The sequence below is a fragment of the Tachysurus vachellii genome, chromosome 6 (assembly GCF_030014155.1).
Source record: "Tachysurus vachellii isolate PV-2020 chromosome 6, HZAU_Pvac_v1, whole genome shotgun sequence".
NCBI classification, from domain to species: Eukaryota; Metazoa; Chordata; class Actinopteri; order Siluriformes; family Bagridae; genus Tachysurus; species Tachysurus vachellii.
Genome location: NC_083465.1, coordinates 15753443 through 15769583, shown reverse-complemented (window position 1 = coordinate 15769583; position 16141 = coordinate 15753443). Strand labels below are relative to the sequence as shown.

Below are 16141 nucleotides of genomic sequence, written 5' to 3'. Positions count from 1 at the left end.
GTCATCTCAAGTCAAGTCAAGGAGCTTTTGTTGTCATTTCAACCATATATAGCTGTTGCAGTACACAGTGAAATGAGACGTTTCTCCAGGATCATGGTGCTACATAAAACAAAGACAGAGCTATAAGGACTTAGTAAGTTAGTCCTAGCCACCTAAAGTGCATCTGTGCAACCTGGTGTGAACAGTGCAGGATAAGACAAAAAGACAGACAAGACAGTGCGGGACAAGACAGTGCACACAAAAAATGACAAGACATTACACAAAAGACAATACACAAAAGACAATAAACAGAAACAGCGCCAACCAGTGAAAATACTGTATGTTCAGACAATATTAAGTGTGCAGAAATACTGGAATGAACACAATTTTATAGCAGCAGTTACCTGAGATATTGTACAGGGTTGTGCAAAACCCTTCAATCAACTAAAATGTCAGACAGAATGTGCAAATAGCAAAAAGTGTGCAAAAACAGCATGTAAACAGGTTGATATATATTGGAAGTGTGTGTATTTAGTGTAGGTCTGTGCAGTCCATACAGTTGATGTGCGTGTGTGTGTTGTGCTCAGTACAGTTCAGTTATTAAGGAGTCTGATTTCTTGTACGAAGAAACTGTTACACAGTCTGGTCGTGAGGGCCCGAATGCTTCGGTAACTTTTTCCAGACGGCAGTAGGGTAAAGTGTGTGAGGGGTGTGTGGGGTCATCCACAATGCTGTTGGCTTCGCGGATGCAGCGTGTTGTGTAAGTGTCTGTAATAAAGGGAAGAGAGTCTCCAATGATTTTCTCAGCTGTCTACATCTCTAGATCTCTAAATGATCTGTAGCAGGTTGTCTTCCCCTTGTGAACCGTGTCTCCTGTGTAGAATAATTGATACAAAAAATATATGTATGGATTAGCATTCAAAGTATATTCCCAACTCATGCCAAGCGTTCCCAGATAAATTGGATATAAACCAATATAAAGTTTCAATTTGTCAAACCTTTGCATGTCTAATGAATAAAATAAATAATGATAAATGATTGTCATTTTGAAATAAGAAAGGTAAGTTTGGGCCTAACATTATAATACATGTATTAATATTTTATGTCGGTGCGTATGATTGTTAAAACTCTTTAAAATGTTATTATTCAAACCCAGAGACATGAATAGCCCCCGCTAGATTATGTTTAATGCTGTATCATCAAAAGCAGCAATCACTGTCAACAATTATCCATTTCCAGTTGGTTACTCTGTCCTTGTACTGAACGATTGCAATCTTCTGATTGCACGCTATCATCTACTATCATTGTATCTCTTGGCTTATGCATAGGTTTGCCTAATCTGCACACATTGGGCTAAACCAATATGAAACAAGTGAAAGGTTATTACATTTGCCTCTGGCCTTGTAAATAAAAGAATTGCATGACACAACATATGACAAAACACTGCTAGGACACTGAAGGACATCTAACACAAACTAATGCAATATCTGAAATAAATCTGAACAGTAGAAAGACTTTTTTAAAATATGTACTATGTGAATCAAAACAGATTACAAAATTATTCATAAATTATTTATAAATATAGGTCTATACACGTTTTTTTTTGTTCGATTCATTTGGTCATCTTGATCAGAAATTATTAATCAGTTAATCTCATCTTACAGACTACTTGTTTGAAACTCTGATGTAAGAAGTGTGCACCTTTTACTTGTAAGGTTATAAAAATGAGCGTTTTTCAGCTTTATTTGTTTACAATTTAGCTGTTAAGTAAATGTATATTTGCTTTGCCTTATCTGTGCCATATCTGTCCTGAATTGTTGAAAAAAGGAAATAACTTATTCAACTACTAAACCAGATGCATCTCTTTTTCTTTCAACTTAATCTAAGAGCAGGAGCCTACCTGTAGCTGTTCCATTATACATGATTGATAAACATGTAGTGAGACACTGAAGACATGATCGTTTGGATTCTTTTCTTCTATTCACAGAGCCTTGGCCACTAAACAGACTGGGGTTTACCTCTACATTTGAGGACCACTATGCCAAAACCTATAAAAGTGCATTTTAGGACTATACTCTTCTGTAGGCCAGATCGGTAAAAACAAATTAGATCATTTATGTTATAGTAGTTCTTATAAGTTTATTACACTTTATTGCTTATCGTTCCAAAACAAGCACCAGTTCACAGTGAGGTGTGTGTGGAAACATGTCCACAGGAACAGCAATTCTTGGTGTAAAGGCTTTTCCAGTTAGCTTTCTCTTTAAATCTGTCTTTCCGCAAAGCTCCTTGAAATTCCGCATTGCTTCTCCTTCTGGCTTGCAGGATATATAGATCAGTCTTTGTATGTTAGGATTATTGCGCAGAGCACGGATCACTCTATAATGCAGGCCTGCTCTGGACGGATTCACAATAGCTGTGAGAGCTTTCTCAGAGTGCATTGTGGCTAGCATGTTAGGGAGAACAACCTCTGCTTTCCCTGATAGAAACTCACAGTTCTGAATGCCATTTAGTGCAGCGTTATATTTTGCATCCTCTACAGCCTGCTCAATCAATTCAATACCAATGACCTTCTTCAATCTTGAGGATAATGAAATGCCAATAGCTCCTGTACCACAGCACACATCCAGCAGCGTTCCCTGTTCGTTGGCTTTGCTCAGATCTCCTACAGTCATGTACAGTGCCTCTGCTGCAGCCCTGTTTACCTGAAAGAACGAATCAGCAGAGATACGGAACTTCAAGCCAAGGATCTCCTCGTAGATATGGGGTTCTCCATACAGCAGCTGATAAGGAGAATCTTTGTGGCTGCATCGTGTCATGGTGCTTTCCTGAAAATAAAGGGAGTCCAGCTGGCAAACTGTTCCTGGACCTTTTTGGAAGTATTCAACTAGAGATTCTTTATGGACATCAATCTCATTGGGACTTAAGTTTTGTGGATGGAAATATACTATGGCCATTGTGTTACCAGCAGAGTTGGTTCTCACTGTGATTTCTCTCCAGTGTCCTCCGTCATGAAACAAAAGGCACGGTTTTAATGGTGACGTGCGAATAAAATCCTCATAACTCCTTCCCACCAGTTTGTGCTTTGATGGAATGTTAAGAAGATGGTCCCCATGAATACAGACAATGTTTCTACCTTTCCCAGTGCCAATGTAGAATCCTACGGTTTTGGGATTTCCATCTACTCCTTTGTTGATAGAGAATGTGGATTTATTGCGGTAGCCGTTCCTCACTGGTGAAGGCACTATGGGCAATACAGGGAAAGCGAGCTCTCCTTTACTGGATGTAAGAGACGAGTCTTGTTCCAGGTGATTTGACATCTGGATTAAGATTTTGTGCTGTTGTTCCTGTTTCCACTGAAGCTGCTCCTCGTAGCTCAGTCTCCACAAAGGGGTCACAGTAAAAGCTAATCTTTCCTCCAACGACACGGCTTCACCGCCTGAAAAACAGAATTTCTTTTTAGTTCTCTTTTCAGAACTACTTTCGCACCCAAACCCTCTATGTAGCGCTGCACAGCTCACAGGTACTTTCAGCAGATCCCTGGCACATGTTAGCACTGCTAGCAACATCTTATCCAGACGGGATGAGTCTTACAGTCTTGACGTCTAAGTAAACGATCTTTGCACGACTTTTTGTTTACTTCGAGTTACCCTGGCGTCTTCGTGCTAGTAGGAAAAGCCGTGACGCACAATTTCAGCGCCTAGTTTTGTGACGTCACTATGCGGCGCCTGAAAGAGAGTTCAGTTCCGCTGTCGCAATGGAATCAAACAAGGACGAAGCGGACCGCTGTATAGAAATATCTATCGCGGCGCTTCGGAACAATCAGACCGATAAAGCTCGAAGGTTCCTCGAGAAAGCACAGAAATTGTTTCCCACACAGAAAGCACAACGTAAGTGAACTCGAATCGTTACGCTAATCTTTGGCTAACGTTTATGTGCTAACGTTAACCAGTACCGTTAGCATCTAGCTAGTCTAACCTGTTTTATGTGTTTATACTCGTGTATGCCTTGACCTTTAGACGTCATCGAGCATGTTATGTGTTCTTCATCTAAACTGTTATGATAAGATCTTTACTGTTATTCGGACTATTCAACTAACTATTCGGACTATCCGGACTAACATCCGGACGTATTCGAGCTAGTTCTGCTGTGCTAGTGGTGTTTAGGTTAATGCAGCTAGACGAACTGTACGCTCCAGAAGAGTCACGTGACTGCGGTGGGGTTCTTATACATTCTGGACAAACCGACAGTAAAAGCTTTTTTTTTTTAATAGCGTCATGTCAGTTTGGAACAAAGCTGCTCATCCCAAGTGTGATAAAGCTTAGGCTTTGTTTCGCATCGTGTGAAATCGGGAGGATCTGTATTTGGTGTAAACAGTGAGTGCTCTGAGCCTTCTTATTGTGGTAAACAGTACAAACCGGAAATGACAGTTTTATGGGTTGAGGAATATTTTCTTGGTACTTTATGTGGCTTTCTCGTTGCCCTGTCAAAGGAACATAGGAGATAATTCATTTGCTGAAGGTGTGGATTATTGATACGTTCTGTATGGTTCATATATCCCACTTTATGTACACTATAGTTAGTTGTATGTACATAACCTGGTTGTGTTTAATTTACATTTGCTTGCAGGTTAATCAGAATCAGGTTTATTTGCCAAGTGTGTTAACACACACAAGGAATTTGGTTCCAGCTGTTTAACACTCAGAAGTACAGACATAAATAACAGTATACTATACAAGACAAGATAATACAGACTACACAAGAAAATGCAGATGTGATACAATATATATTATGATTATTAAATATGAATACAGAATATATGACTGATCAGTTATGTACATAAAGTGTGGGAAGTGCAAATAACAATATTGTGCAATATTATGCTTTTGTACAATATACAGCAGCAGTAGAGTGTGTAACATATACGGATGATGTGATGACTGACAGTTCTGATAATGCAGGACTTATAAACATGAAGCAGGGAATATAATTATGGTGAGTTGTTGATCAGGGTGATTGCCTGGGGAAAGAATCTGTTCCTGTGTCTGTCAGTTTTGGCAAACAAAGTTCTGTAGCGCCTGCCAGAAGGGAGGAGCTGAAAGAGGTTGTGTCCAGGGTTCGAAGGGTCAGCAGGGATTTTTCCTGCCCGATTTCTGGTTCTTGTATCGTACAATCCTGGTGGGTGAGCAGGGGGGCACCAATTATTTTTTTCTGCTGTTTTTACTGTGTGTTGCAGTCTGTTCCTGTCCTGTTTTGTTGCTGCACCAAACCAGATGGTGATGGATGTGCACAGGACAGATTCAATGACTGCAGTGTAGAACAGCATCAACAGCTCCTGTGGAAGACCATACTTCCTTAATTGATGTAGAAAGTACATCCACTGCTGGGCCTTTTTGATGATAGAGTTTATGTTGCACTCCCATTTCACGTCTTGGGAAATGTTAATGCCCAGAAACTTGAAGGACTCCACAGATGACACTGGGCTGTTGGATATTGTGAGGGGGAGTAGTGTTGAGCGGTCTTTCCTAAAGTCCACTCAATTTGCACTATTACCCACAGAATTGTGAATATGATACGTTTACATTTCCAGCATTTAGCAGACACCCTTATCCAAAGCAACTTACAATATCTCATTTTTTTATACAATTGAGCAGTTGAGGGTTAAGGGCCTTGCTTAGGGGCCCAACAGTGGGATCGAACCCACCACCTTCCAATTGATAGCCTAACACCTTAAGCACTAGGCTACCACACGCCGCTACATACAAGATTGACACAAATCTTTTTTCTTCAACTTGTCATTTTAGGTTTATTAGAATCTATAGCTCTGAATGGAAATGCACATGGCAGTAATAATAACTGTGGAGAAAACAAGCGCAGTGGAGTTCGACAACGAGCCACCAGTGCTGGAGAGGAAATATCAGAAGACTGTGCTACAGATGGAGCCAAGTCCTATACAGCAGATCAACTGGATGCAGTCAAACAGTATGTTTACATCTGACCACATGCTATATGGCTATAAAAGCTGTTTTAAAAATCATATGCTTAACTGTGACACTGTGCTTGTAGCTGGTAATGTGTTGCCTTGGTTTTGTAATATTCCTTTACTATGACATAGGATAAAGAGATGCAAAAACTATTACGAGATTCTGGGAGTCAGTAAAGATGTGTCTGATGACGATCTTAAAAAAGCGTACAGAAAACTGGCTTTGAAATTCCATCCAGATAAAAACCATGCTCCAGGTGCTACAGAGGCATTTAAAGGTATGTCACACTGACGTTTTAAATGCTCAGCTTCTCATTCGTATAAAATATAAACACCATTTACATCATATGCATTCTTTGGTCTTGAGCATAAGCAAGTTCTAGTAACTTATTTTTCCATTATTTTTCTATTGTTTCTCTGTAGCTATCGGGAATGCATATGCCATTCTTAGTAACACAGAAAAACGGAAGCAGTACGACCTTTATGGTGAGGAGAAAGTTCACCAGTCTTGTCATGGCCATTCTCATCAGGGCTTTGAGGCAGATATTTCGCCAGAGGATCTTTTCAATATGTTCTTTGGAGGTGGATTCCCATCTAGTAAGTCAACAATATGACAATGGGATATTCTCTAGATTCTAAAGTGACTGTTAAGAATTTAAGGACAGAAAACCAGCCATGGCTAATGCCTGGGTGATGGGGTGATGTGATCAGATATCTGCGATAATTAACACAATTCTGATGTTTGACATGTAATGAACTACCACACTGCATAACGGAAAGAATTAATAGACATAGTAGCATTTTTACATGGAAAAACACTTCCTAAAGCATGTTTTTTGTTTACATGAAGAAAAAAAAGGCTCACACCACACTGCACACCATAATGGGGGGAAAAATAATATAATAATAATAATAATATCAATTATATAATTTTACCATGCTGAAAAGGTCCAACAGAAAAAACGTTGACAAAACAAGACATAGGCTTACAACAATGTTTCAGATTGAAAACTGCAAATATTACTGGTAAATCTAATTAGAAATTGATTAAACCCAGCTTCCTTTAAGGTCCTTCTATATGAGGAATATTAGACAAGTGATTAGTAAATGGATTACATCTAAAACATATTGTTGCAGAGTATTTTTTTTTTCTGTTTGCTGAGTCTTTGGCTCCATTTCAGCATTCTGACAGGAGGATGCATATTGACTCTTCAGGGCTTGCAGGTTTGCACATGTAAAGCATTCGTATCAAGAAAATGAAATCTTTTCCCTTCTTCCAGGTAATGTCCATGTTTATAGTAATGGCAGGATGAGATTTGGACAAAATCATCGGCATGAACACAGAGAACAACGGCGAGATGTGAGTGACTTTTATAGCCTCTGAGAAAACATGCTGTGTATGTAGTGCATTTTGGCACAATTTATTTCAAGGCTACAGTAGTGTTTTTTTGTTCACAAAATTGTATTATGCAATACATTAGTTAAGTGATTGATTAACAACTAGGCAATGTTTAACAGATTCTTCTCTATTATTTTTCCACAATCAGGGAAGCCTTGCTCTGTTTGTTCAGTTGATGCCCATCCTCATCCTCATTGTAGTTTCAGCTCTTAGCCAGTTGATGGTGTCCAGTCCTCCATACAGTCTAAGCCTCAGGCCGTGAGTCTGCGCACATCTTACATTTCAACAGCATACAGTTTTATTAACTGACTTACTTTCTTTTTAGAAACCAAACAATGCAGTTTCAATATGATGTACTTTCTTATAAAAGTTGGCAGATTATCCCTTAGGAAATATTTAACTTTAATATAATATACAAGAGAGAACAAAGGTTTAAGAGCACAAGTGAAAATGCTTCTATTTTTCATTATTTTCTAATTTAATACAACAATGTTTAACATGAACTTTAAGATATCAAACATTTCATTTCTTTGTTTTAAATATTTCATAATTCAAAACCCTCTGTGTATTTCAAATTTTTTTGATAAAAAAATCCCAGATTTTATTGTAGTCTCAGACGTTTGGACCCCACTGTACATCCTTCAATAAAATAAATGACATTTCATATTCTGCAGATCGTCAGGGCACACGAACAGGCGGCAAACAGCTAATCTGAAGGTGCCTTACTACGTGGGTGACCACTTTTCAGAAGAATATACTGGAAAGCAACTTAGGAGTATTGAGCAAAATGTGGAGGATGACTACATTTCAAACCTTCGAAATAATTGCTGGAAGGAAAAGCAACAGAGTGAGTGAAGCCCTTAATGGCACTGCAGTTGTGTCCCATAGCATGTAGAGCCAAACTGTGTCAGATATTCTTACAAAAGCACACTCCCCCTCATTTCCTACACAGGGACAGTAATTGAGCATAAAGGCGCTGCACAGCTATCGTAGTCAGCACACATTATGTTCAGCATTGAATGTATGAACTGTTTTGTATTGCAGAGGAAGGACTGTTGTATCGCGCACGGTATTTTGGAGATTCAGACTTGTACCAAAGGGCCCAGAAGATGGGTACACCCAGTTGTTCAAAACTGTCAGACATTCAAGTCCTTTTACATGGACACTGAAAAACAAGCAAGTTTTACTATTTCTTTTCTGAATTATATTCAGAAACAAAACAGACATATTTGTGTGTTGACATTTGCATGTTTTATGACTACTTGTTTTTTTTTTGTTTGTTTCATTTTAGGATGGTCCATATTTGAAGGTGACCAACAACGAACTGTCCAAACTCACTAAAAGTGGGAATTTGCACCATTTCAAGAAAAAACAAAATATGATCTATCTCCTTGCAGTAGCAGGTGACTTTGTCTTTCCTCTCTTCCATAATGATGAAGTGGGACATCATTGCTTAGCTCATGCTAAGGTCTGAAAAACAGCACTGACACTTAATTGTGCTTACATGAAAGTAAATGGTGATGCTTAATGAACAAATGGGTATATTCCAAATGGAAAGTGATGATCCAAGCTTAATGCCTTTCTCTTAAATTTATCCATACACCCAACTTTTCTGTTAAGCAATTCTTAGAGTCCCATATTTGGGTTATCTGAGCCAAATCAGCGTTTTAGTACTTGTTTAAACAGCAAGAAATTCTGTTATTTTAAATGTTGCTATGTTATTTAATTCTTCACTGTTGATTGCCTGTTGGGTTTTTTAAAGAAGCTGTTGAGATTATTGAAGAGATTTTGCCCTGTATTTATTAAAATTTAAATCACCAATTCCTGTGTGTGATTTAATTATTATATTGCTGTGTGTGCTATTTGTTGATTTAAAATGTCATATGAGTGTATGAGCATAAAAGATAAAAGTATGGGGGGGTGTTGAACTATTACTTTGTCTTTATGTAATTGTCACACTTCACACATTGTGCCAAATCAAAAACACTGGATAGCAGCACAGTAACTTTGATTTGGTGTCATTATGCAGTTTTATTTATACACAAAGCCCAAAGCTATGGCAGTAAGTTCAGATTCAGTACATTTAAGTGTTCCTCATCTGAGGAAGAAAGAATACTTGATAAAAAAATAAAAAAAAACATTTGTAAACTTCACATAATGAGGTAGTGCAAATTTCATCTGTGCAAACATTCAGGTATTTTCTAGAATTAAACAGGCGCAATTATAAAATGTCTACAGTAGTTTTTCCCTGAAGTACTCGTTTTTAGCTGCCATTACCTGAGAGTGATGGGTATTTTTAGGACTAGTTGTAAATATATGTTAAAACCAGTAAGTTTGCCCTATAGCTCAATACATTGTATAGTAAAACCCATACAGCAATTTGTATAATTTCTTATTTTAAATAAGAAAAACTCAGAGTTTTCAAGTAGAGTTTGCCTAGAATGCACTTACAGCATTTGGCAGATGCCCTTATATCCAGAGTGACTTACATTATCTCATTTGTATACAACTAAGCAAATGAGGGTTAAGGGCCTTGCTCAGGTGCCCAACAGTGGCAGCTTGTTGGACCTGGGATCGAACATAACCTCTAGGCTACCACACACCTAGAACTCTTAGTAAGAGTAACGTTCAAGAGAAGTGCCATCTTCGGATCATAATTCTTCCACATACACTTCCTCCGAGCTGTACAGTTTTCTCTTCACCACTGTAAAGCCTGGACTCATTTTTACAGAATTACTGAGCCTACTCGTAAACTTTGGCCACAGTCCACCAAGATCCAGCCGCAGTAAAAAAGTGAGATGAAAAGTTGGAACAATGTCTGGATCCACAGATATCTGTCCCACACTCTGATGACTCTTGCTGTTGTCCACACACACGTCGACAACGGCCCCTCTGAGACCACAGGGTTCAGTGGCCGCCAGCTGCAGCAGCTCCTGACCGATTCTCTCTAATAAAACATGAGGAACAATCAGTCTGGAGGAACCAAGGAGCTCAGCACTGCTCTCATTCAGGAGATCAGACATGTTGGCCACCGTCTCCACACACAGAGCCTCTTCAAATGGGTCGTCGTCCATCGAAAGCACAGATAAACACCCTGAAAAGAGGTGGTCAAAAACTGTCATTAATCTTCTTACAATATTGAATTAAAGCAGACTTTTATTTAACTCTATGGAAAAGTTTAGAGACATTTAACACTGTTCTACTGAACTTTAATTAAACTTCTTACAGTTTTGAATTAAAGCAGACTTTTATTTAACTCTATTCTGAAAAAGTTTGCAGAGACATTTAACACTGTTCTACTGAAACAGTAGCTTTACCTGAGTCTCTTTTCACGATTGTTTTGGTGTCTTCGACATGATGGAGCAGTTTTTCGACGACTTTTCCCCACGAAAGGCGTTTTGAAACACCACACTGAGATTGTGAGTAATCCATGGTAAAGGAATAAAACCTTGTGGTTAAACCAAGGTGGAGGTTGTGAACAGACCAAAAAAAGCTCACAAACTCCACAAAGCGCCTGTGTTGTATTTATACGCGGGGATGAGTGGCACCGCCCCCTCACACTTCGCAGCCAATCAGATTTTAGGGCACGTTCTCAACGTTTCATCTGCTCCAGAAAAGCTTTCGGCTGTTGGAATGATCAGTTTACGACCCCCTCGCTTCCGGAGGGGGGTGTCATGTAGATGGGTGGTGATTCGGGGGTGAAGAAAACTACACCTCTTGCCCCGAAATGTGAAATGGTTAAGACAAAAGATGAAACACTATTTACTGGGACTAGTGGCCAAATAAATTGGTAAAGTAGTGTTATTTTTTAACTTAAACATTTTTTTATTTTAACTTTACTTAAACAATACACACACACACACACACACACACACATATATATATATATATATATATATATATATATATACACACACACATCCATTAACGTAGAAGGGTCATTGTGTGAAAAGCTACTTTATGTGCCATTTTATCAAATAATTTAGTAGCTAATTTTTCTAGAACGTCTGAACCAATCAGCTTTTAGAGCACGTGCACAGCGTCTCACTCTGCTGGAATTCGACTTTAGAAACCGTTGGTTAACGACACCCCACCCCCCTCATCCACTCTCACCAAATTTGGGTAAACGGCCAAAATGTCACGTACGCAGTTCGACCGAAACAATAAAAGTTTAAGTGCTGTTCGAGGCAGCCTAGTTAAATTTTCGAAATACTAGCCTGTTAACTGTAAACATTAACAATTATACCTGTTCGTATTGTGGGTAAAACATAGAAATGAAATGTCGTAAAATAATGCAGTGGTTAAATTAGCAAACCGAACTTAAATAGCCTAGAGTGAGAAATGGTCGCTACAAAATCTAAACAAAACTTAATTGGCCAATGTGATCATTTTGGAAAAGTTACAGACTCCTTGTTCTATAAAATAAAAAAAGAAACAATCACAAGTGCACAGAATTAACATTTATTTCGAATCAAGACTCGAATCACAGATATGCTTGAGCTAAAGTTTAATATAAATATTTAATGTCTTACAATCAGTTTCTGATTCAAAACATGTTTCTTAGATTCTTTCTTTTGATAATTACATTGATAAATACATTATTTAGCCTGTTTCTGAACTAGCATTTTAGCAAGGGTTAGCTATCCTAATCACTGTTGCTAAAGATAATCTCACTGACTTAACCATTATATATATATATATATATATATATATATATATATATATATATATATATGTATGTCCTCAAATATCTGTTTTGATGTGATTTGAATTAAACAAAAGATCCATCAACAGTTGCAGGAAAGAAACTGTAAATATTCAGCGAGTGACACCGGCAGCCGGTGACTAGCATTGTGACCTAGCATTTGGTCCTGACCCTGTGTCCTGACCCTCGTGTCACTGTTGCCTCCTTGTGTGTGTGTGTGTGTGTGTGTGTGTGTGTGAGTGAGAGAGAGAGAGAGAGAGAGAGAGAGAGGGAGGATAACTAAAGTAATTAGAGAAGACATCTAAAACATAACTTATTTATATTGCATATTGATCTCAGTTAAGTTTGTTGCTGTCATTACCCTTAATTTGTAAAGAAGGTTTATTTATCTTTAGCTTTTATCTCTTTAGTCAGGCATACACACAATACTTCTTATAATCTTGTGCTCTAATACATCTGACCAAATGCATATTATCATCTAGTACTTTCTTACTTAATTACTTCAGTAATATTAGTACTTAATATTATGAACAGCAGCTATGTTAATTCCTCTCCACTGCTTCTCTCTTTCTACCCATCCTGAGGCATCCAGAAATTGTACCATCTCACATTGCCTTCCGTGTCATGAAGATTTTGGACCTCCACTGAGATGAGGCCAAGCATGTGAGGATCCTGAGGCATCTAGAGATTTACCAGCTCCAGTTGGACTCTGTACTAAAGAGGAGATGCCAACTCCATGTGGTCTTTGAGGACAACAATCTCATCATCAATACAACATTTATCAGACTGTATATTTATAATCACACCCTCCAGTGTCACCCACATGAGGATGGGTTGCACTTTGAGACTGGTTCCTCTCAAGGTTTCTTCCTCTACCATTCAAGGGAGTTTTTCCTTGCCACAGTCGCCTGAGTCACCTCAGACTTGCTCATTGGGGATAAATACATTTAACACATTTAAATATATCTAATATTAATCTTGAATTTTTGCATTATTGAATCTCTATATTACTCTTTATATTAACCTTTTGTTCTATGTTTTATGTTCTGTAAAGCTGCTTTGAGACATTGTCAACTGTAAAAACCGCTATACAAATAAATTTGAATTGAATTGAATTATAGCGATAAACCACTAATGTGATATTAATGTGATATATTCTGCTAATACTAGTTTTTTTTTTTTTAAAAGAAACACGATATAATACTGTTCCCCAATTTAAAGTTAACTATGCAGAGCAAAGCAAGAACAAATGAGAAGTTTTCATTAACACACATGTTACTCCATAAGTATTGATTGGATAATTACTAGTTGATTACATGCTGAGTATGTTTGTAGGAATTCACAATTAACTAAGCAGCAATTACTAAGCCTTAAGCAATAACGACCTAGTATTACATTTCCTCTGTAGAACTAATGATTACTCAATGATCACCTTGACATCAATTCTCAATACGTAAGCCTTAACTTCCTTATGAATAATTACCACTTAACATACACTAGAACTTGCCAAATTAACGCTATTTATTGACTTTTGTTTTTTACTGACTGTTTCATCAATTGTTTTATCAGTAATTCTTTACCTTAATAATATATTTAATGTCCATATAGTTAAAACACAAAGCAACATTCTTATGTATTTCATGCAACTTGTTATAATGGTACATAACCTTTCAGATTAATTTAAAAGTTACACTGTACAGGAGGCATGGTGTTGCAATATGTAGTAATGCTGTCCCTCAGCTCCCGTCCTGCTGAGTCTTGGGTTCAAGCCTGGACTAATTTTTGTGTGTAGTTTTGCATGTACTCCCTATGCTCACATGGGATTCCTCTGCATTCTCTGGATAATAATAAATATGTATTATTATAACATTAGCTTGTATTAAATAAATCACAAAAGCTGATTGTTTTGTACCAATGTATAAATTTGTATAATAAGTCTCTATTCCCGGGCACGGTGGCTTAGTGGTTAGCACGTTCGCCTCACACCTCCAGGGTCAGGGTTCGATTCCCGCCTCCGCCTTGTGTGTGTGGAGTTTGCATGTTCTCCCCGTGCCTCGGGGGTTTCCTCCGGGTACTCCGGTTTCCTCCCCCAGTCCAAAGACATGCATGGTAGGTTGATTGGCATCTCTGGAAAATTGTCCGTAGTGTGTGATTGCGTGAGTGAATGAGAGTGTGTGTGTGCCCTTTGATGGGTTGGCACTCCGTCCAGGGTGTATCCTGCCTTGATGCCCAATGACGCCTGAGATAGGCACAGGCTCCCCGTGACCCGAGGTAGTTCGGATAAGCGGTAGAAGATGGATGGATGGAAGTCTCTATTCCAGGGATGATGTATGAACGCTGACCTTGTGACCTTGTTACCTTGCATGTCAGCTGGGATAATTTCCAAATAAAAATGTGGTGAAATTCAAATCAGAATGTGGTATTGTTGTTCTCGATGGTGTTGTGATGTAGCAGTGATGCTTTCTGTGGTTTTGTATATGTATTAGGTGAACCATGTAAGAAGTAGTATGTATTTTCTGTACGGGTGCAAACATACTCAAAACAAAACTAACAAAATTATATTTTTTTTCTGTTTAGACTTTTGCTTGTAAATTAATTTGTAATGTTTTATATATAAGTAATGTATAAATATCTGAGGCTAGAATTAAGACAAAATATGTGTAATAACAAAAGTGTACACTAGGAGGCATTCATAAGCTATTATACTTGTTTGTTAAACAAATGCAATTTGTAACAGATTACAAATTTGTAATAATAAATACTAAAATAATAATACAATAAAAATAAAATAAAATTGCTGATCTGTCCCACCTCTTTACTTCAGCCTGCATTTAGAGCAGCTCCTAGCTAGCTGAACAGATTCACCCTTATGGGACTTTTTCTTTGTGGTTGTGTTTGTGCCATGAAGAATATCTGAATTTTCTGTGTGCTTGTGCATGTGGCCTCAATGCTGATAGCAAGAGTTCTGTTACATAGTGAGCAATGCTGAATCAAATGTAGAGGGAATGCTGCAGGAGAGTCCCATGGCTGCATGGAGTAGTCTGTATCCATAGAAACACCATGCTTTTAGAAAATGAAGGCTTCTGTTTGGTGTGGGCCGTATTCACTGAAAGTCTTGCAACCTTTATTTATCCATTCAGCAATTGCAAACTTACATAGCAAATACAAAACACAGTAGTATAAAATATTAAATACAAATAGCATCTATTGGAATTTTTTGGTGCCATTTGGAAATACAGAGTTTGTTTGTAGTGACACTTAAGTCTATTTTCTGATATGTGAGCAATATTAAACCAAACTCCCTCTATAGCAAACACTTAATGTTGTGTTTAGATGTGTGAATTTTACCTGTGGCCCCAAATAGCGGTGACCCTCTCCCTCTTTCCGCTGTGTGGGTATGTGTGCTCTTAGTCACTGGATAAAACATTGTTCCATTTACAGTTTGATTTATGGCTGGAGGAACAAGAAGAGGATTCCAATTCCCAAAGGTGCAGAAGAAACAGTGATGCTGGATAAATCTTGCTGAGAGGCAATGTTCTCTTTTTCGGTTCCCACACTTTGCACAGCAACTCTTTGTACAGGCTTAAGGTTAATGTGGCAGAAAAAAACATGTATGCAGCTGACATTTTTAATGTATTGTGATATATCAGTAAATTAGTAAGGAAATCATAGCACTGTGCTACAGTGCAACATTTTTGCTGTAGTATGGCATAAACATAAAAACTGTTTTGAGGAGCTGTATTGACATGGTAGAAACAATAATATAGTTCACTCTGTTTTAATTCCAGTGATAATAAATCAAGACAGTGTGCTTGTGTTCTTTAAAATGAAGATGCCCCTGACTGTTGGAAAGTCCAGCCATTAAACAAATTCAGGTGCCAAGCCAAAGCCAAAGTACGGTCAGGACAATATATTGCTATAAGAAAGCAAGCCCACTTTTATTTTTAAATATGATTCTTTTTGTCTGCGGGAGGAAGGTAATGGTTGCAGTACAGTGAGGCATACTGTGTATAATGCAGCATTGTCCATTTCTTATGTGGACTGAATTATTTATTTGATTTCATTCATTTTCTGAGCA

The 16141-nt window shown here is 38.0% G+C and overlaps 3 protein-coding genes across 5 annotated transcripts; 1 reads left to right on the top strand and 2 right to left on the bottom strand.

Annotated features, from left to right (window-relative positions):
* Positions 1 to 302: 302 nt before the first annotated feature.
* Positions 303 to 3719, bottom strand: trmt2b (tRNA methyltransferase 2 homolog B). Of its 3 annotated transcripts, none has more exons than XR_009648628.1 (2): positions 1880 to 3719; positions 303 to 852 (listed from the first exon to the last, which is right to left on the bottom strand). XR_009648628.1 is itself a non-coding variant. In XM_060872525.1 (2 exons), the coding sequence occupies exon 1, from the start codon at positions 3543 to 3545 to the stop codon at positions 2136 to 2138; it is 1410 nt and encodes a 469-aa protein (XP_060728508.1). In that variant the 5' UTR covers positions 3546 to 3719; the 3' UTR covers positions 303 to 852; positions 2126 to 2135. The 3 variants fall into 3 exon arrangements, 2 of the variants coding, with proteins under 2 accessions (XP_060728508.1, XP_060728510.1); XM_060872525.1 differs by having other exon boundaries at positions 2126 to 3719; XM_060872527.1 differs by having other exon boundaries at positions 303 to 3415; positions 3498 to 3719.
* On the top strand, positions 3685 to 9179 carry dnajb12a (DnaJ heat shock protein family (Hsp40) member B12a). The gene is made up of 9 exons (XM_060872528.1): positions 3685 to 3866; positions 5781 to 5958; positions 6092 to 6237; positions 6383 to 6556; positions 7240 to 7319; positions 7507 to 7616; positions 8033 to 8205; positions 8403 to 8534; positions 8650 to 9179. The coding sequence occupies exons 1-8, from the start codon at positions 3734 to 3736 to the stop codon at positions 8525 to 8527; spliced, it is 1119 nt and encodes a 372-aa protein (XP_060728511.1). The 5' UTR covers positions 3685 to 3733; the 3' UTR covers positions 8528 to 8534; positions 8650 to 9179.
* Positions 9180 to 9364: 185 nt separating this feature from the next.
* Positions 9365 to 10850, bottom strand: LOC132846694 (DNA damage-inducible transcript 4 protein-like). Its single transcript, XM_060871390.1, has 2 exons — positions 10676 to 10850; positions 9365 to 10452 (listed from the first exon to the last, which is right to left on the bottom strand). Exons 1-2 carry the CDS (start codon positions 10788 to 10790, stop codon positions 10010 to 10012), a joined length of 558 nt encoding a protein of 185 aa, XP_060727373.1. The 5' UTR covers positions 10791 to 10850; the 3' UTR covers positions 9365 to 10009.
* Between the last annotated feature and the right edge of the window lie 5291 nt (positions 10851 to 16141).